This window comes from Stegastes partitus, unplaced genomic scaffold (assembly GCF_000690725.1).
Source record: "Stegastes partitus isolate 25-593 unplaced genomic scaffold, Stegastes_partitus-1.0.2 Scaffold42, whole genome shotgun sequence".
Classification (NCBI taxonomy): domain Eukaryota; kingdom Metazoa; phylum Chordata; class Actinopteri; family Pomacentridae; genus Stegastes; species Stegastes partitus.
Genome location: NW_007577773.1, coordinates 1036583 through 1040843, shown reverse-complemented (window position 1 = coordinate 1040843; position 4261 = coordinate 1036583). Strand labels below are relative to the sequence as shown.

Sequence of the window (4261 nt, the reverse complement as noted above, 5' to 3'; positions counted from 1 at the left end):
AATGTTTAATGCTAATGTGATGAATATTATTTCCTTGCTCTGTCAATATGTGCTGTCTCACTTTAGCAACCCATGTGAGCGGAGATAGGTGAAGGTATTCTTTGTGTATGCATAATACATGAGGAGACTTGTAGCCTTAAGCTTGTGGAAAAACTGCACTTTAAAAGAAAAGAGGAAAATATTTGTTATGCAGAAAGAAAGGGAAAAACGTCAGCTAAACTGAAGACACAAGGGCCTGTCAACTTCCATTTAATAATGTCATAAAAATACACTGTTAAAAAAAAAGAAGGTGTTTACCATGGAATTACCTTTCTGCAGTAATCCCTCACAGTTTACTCATTGATTTGTCAAATCTGTCGCCGAACATGAGAGTAGACAGCTGAGGCGACGTACTAAGACATGAATGGAGCTTTGTTGTGCGATATGAATGTCCTTAGCCTGAACTGACTGAGACCCGAACAGAGCCCTTGATGTGTCCCTTGACATATGGTGTAGTCAGAACGTATTACAACAGTGACATATCTTTTAACATGGACTTTGTACCGCAGCATGTAGAATCTGAAATCAAACCCGCCTGTAATGTTAAAGGTCTGGCTGTCAGCTTTAATTTGAAGGTGTTTACATCAAGCGCAAGTGAAGAATGTTGTACTCTTTGCCCATAAAAATCCTAGCCTGCATGGTTGTCTTGCTCTGCTGTCCAAAAAAAATCGCAGGACTATGTATAGAAACAGGCCAAAGTCCAAGAGCAGCTTCGCAAATCTGACAGACATTTGCATGGAGGTTAAGGTCGCCATTGATCCAAACAACAAAGTATTTATATTCATAGACAAGTGCAATAGAGGCTCCATTCAAGATTGACAGCAAAGATTAGTAGAGATTATCTGTTGCTCCTGTTTTGAAAGAAAAACTAAAATTGTCAGTCCAAAGCTGCAGTTGTGCCAAGGCCAGTTTAATAACTGACCACTATGATAAAGGACTGTGTCATCGCCGTAGAATGACACAGTACGTGATACAGTGCTGAAAAGTGATTTTTATAATTAACAGGACAACAACCAAATTAGATAATTAGGGGTTGCTTGATCAAGTATGGAGCTCAAGCCCTGACATACTTGACAGTATAATCTAAATCATAAATAGATCCTCTTAATTTTTGACAGAAAGAATCTGAAGAGGCATTAAGTTCTTGAGACCCTTTTCTGAGTACAGTGCAGTATGATTCTCAAAATTTTGAAAAAAAAAAATGCTTAAAGATTGAAGTCTTTAACTCTTGAGTCTTTGGGAGTATTGCACTGCTGTTACACCTAACTTTTGTGTAATAAATGCAGACATACCAGTTTGTGGTATGCCATACCAGTTTGTGGAATATTGTGAGTTCTTTCATGCATTTCCGAGAAAAGGTGCAGACAACGGTGCAGACTGAGCTTATCTCAAGTAGATTTTGTGGAAGATTTTTTCTTTTACAAAAACAAAGTGTGCCTGAGTTTGTTTTTCAAATAAACTCAGGGTCATACGAGTCTTTGCAAATCGTGGCAAACCTTCAAAACTAAAAAAAATTAAAAGAATCTTTTCTCATCATCCATTGAATCGTTGCTACTCTACAATTAAGCAGTGAGCCTCCCAGGTTCATAACCTTAACAGATGTGTAGGATGTTTATCCAGATGTTCAGCATTCATGAGAAGTCTGTGTGCAGAATATTAATATGCTTGAAGAGAGCTACTTCTCAATAAGTGCACTTTAGTGGAAACCAGTGTCATGACCTGTGTGACAGGAAGACTAGAAAGGATGCAAAGATGCACAGTCAAGATTCTTGCTTTAGTGCTTCAGGAATAAAGCAGCCGTAGCAAATGAAGGAGCTGAAAAACCACTTTTAGGCAGCAGCTATTGTTCCAGTTGCATCAGTGTGGAGGTAATTTTCGCAAAAGTCAGTATTTACAAGATTATGTCTCCCAAATTTTGACTCTGAACATATGGTCCTCACCATTGTTGGTGATAATAAGAAGAGAAGACAGACTGTCCCTAGTGAGACCATGCTGATATGTAATTTTTCATTAAACATAAGAGGAGCAAATAATTGACATCTGTATCTTCTATTACAACAGATTTCACATTCAGGTCTTTTCAGCACATGCATTCAGCTTTTCCTTTGAATTTCAGTTTTTCCATCCATGTAATTCAGCTCTTCCGGTACTATTTAACAAAGTTACCTTTAAATTATCCCTCGCATTGTATATCTGTTGATTCCTTTTGGTTTGACAGAATGCTGAATTTCAGTTTTGTACATGCTTTATTTGAAAATAGATCTTGAAATGTAACTTGTTCTTCAGTCACTTCCTTAAATTCCTCTATCTTTCTGTCTTATATTCCCTCATAGGTCCATTGCTGTGTGATGGGCGATTGACACACCTCCTCTTTCCTCTGCTCCTCCTCTTACGGGCACCCCTCCTATTCAGCTTTGGTGAGCGCACTTGCCCCAATTTTTGCCGATGTGAAGGAAAAACTGTCCATTGTGATTCGTCTGGATTTTTAGATGTCCCGGAAAACATCTCGGTGGGCTGCCAGGGCCTCTCCCTGCGCTACAATGAACTGCATACCCTGCTACCGTATCAGTTTGCTCACCTCAGCCAGCTTCTCTGGATATACTTAGACCACAATCAGATTTCAGCTGTTGACAGTCGAGCGTTCCAGGGGGTCCGCAGGCTTAAAGAGCTAATACTGAGCTCCAACAGGATCACGTCCCTACACAATTCAACATTCCATGGAATTCCCAACCTTCGCAGTCTGGACTTGTCCTACAACAAGTTGGAAATCCTGCAGCCAGGTCAATTCCACGGGTTACGAAAACTACAAAACCTTCACCTACGCTCAAATGGCCTCTCCAACATCCCAATACGAGCATTCCTGGAGTGCCGAAGTTTGGAGTTTCTGGATTTGGGCTATAACCGAATCAAGGCTCTCACTCGCACCACCTTTTTGGGGCTACAGAAGCTAATGGAGTTGCATCTGGAGCATAACCAGTTCTCACGGATCAACTTTTTTCTGTTTCCACGCTTAGCCAACCTGAGATCACTGTACCTGCAGTGGAATCGCATTAGGGTGGTCAACCAGGGCCTTCCATGGACTTGGTATACGCTTCAGAAACTTGACCTTTCTGGAAATGAAATCCAGACACTGGACCCAGCTGTGTTTCACTGCTTGCCCAACCTTCAAGTCCTAAACCTGGAATCCAACAAACTATCCAATGTGTCTCAAGAGGCGGTGTCAGCATGGATCTCACTGACCTCGATTAGCCTTGCTGGCAACATGTGGGATTGTGGAACCGGCATTTGCCCCCTTGTCGCTTGGTTGAGGAATTTTCGGGGCAGCAAGGACACCACTATGATATGCAGCAGCCCAAAGTATCTCCAGGGGGAAAAAATCATGGAAGCCACAAGGAACCATGGTATTTGTGAGGAAACCGATTACATTCTGACTGAAACACCCTCACCGATGTCGGAGCTCATTTCTGAAGCCACTGCTGAACCAACCTTTGCCCCGACTAGCGGATCTCCACCTCTGCCGCCGACGAACACCTTTGGTCCTATCCCGCCATTCAGACCTCGGCCTATTCCTCATCCTACCTTTCCGGGGCATATGAGCAAAGACCCTAGAGACTCAGTGGTTCGCCCTCGACCCACTCACATACCACCCCCTGAGATGGAGCACATGACTCTGCACAAAGTGGTGGTGGGCAGTGTGGCACTCTTCTTCACCATGTCCCTAATCTTGACAATTATCTATGTGCTGTGGCGGCGCTACCCAGGTGCGACCAGGTTGCTGCAGCAGCGGTCCATGGTGGGACGGAAGCGTCGCAAAAAGAGTCCCGAGCCAGAACAGAACCTCAGCTCCCAGCTCCAAGAGTATTACATGAGCTACAACCCTGCTGCCACACCAGAAGCATTGGAGGTGCTGGGCAATGGCACTGGTTCCTGCACTTGCACAATTTCTGGCTCCAGGGAGTGTGAGGTATGATTCAGCGCCACAGCCCTAAAAATACAAACTCAAAATCAAAATACAAGGCTCAACAGAGAGGTAAATCCTTTATGCCCTGTAAAAAAACACTTTTGAATCACAGTTAAGCACCCTTGACTCTTCATTCATAACACGCTTGACTTCAAATGTTAGATGTGTCCAATTATTCTAAAATTTTACTTTTAAATGGAACCCCAAAGTGGAAAATAGAAAACAACTAATCTGATCCCGCAGAAGAAATCTACAACATGG

At 42.7% G+C, this 4261-nt stretch overlaps 1 protein-coding gene across 1 annotated transcript; it reads left to right on the top strand.

Moving 5' to 3' along the window:
* The first annotated feature begins 579 nt into the window (after positions 1 to 579).
* On the top strand, positions 580 to 4009 carry lrrtm4l1 (leucine rich repeat transmembrane neuronal 4 like 1). Its single transcript, XM_008304927.1, has 3 exons — positions 580 to 610; positions 2451 to 3629; positions 3684 to 4009. Exons 1-3 carry the CDS (start codon positions 580 to 582, stop codon positions 4007 to 4009), a joined length of 1536 nt encoding a protein of 511 aa, XP_008303149.1.
* The last annotated feature ends 252 nt before the right edge of the window (positions 4010 to 4261 follow it).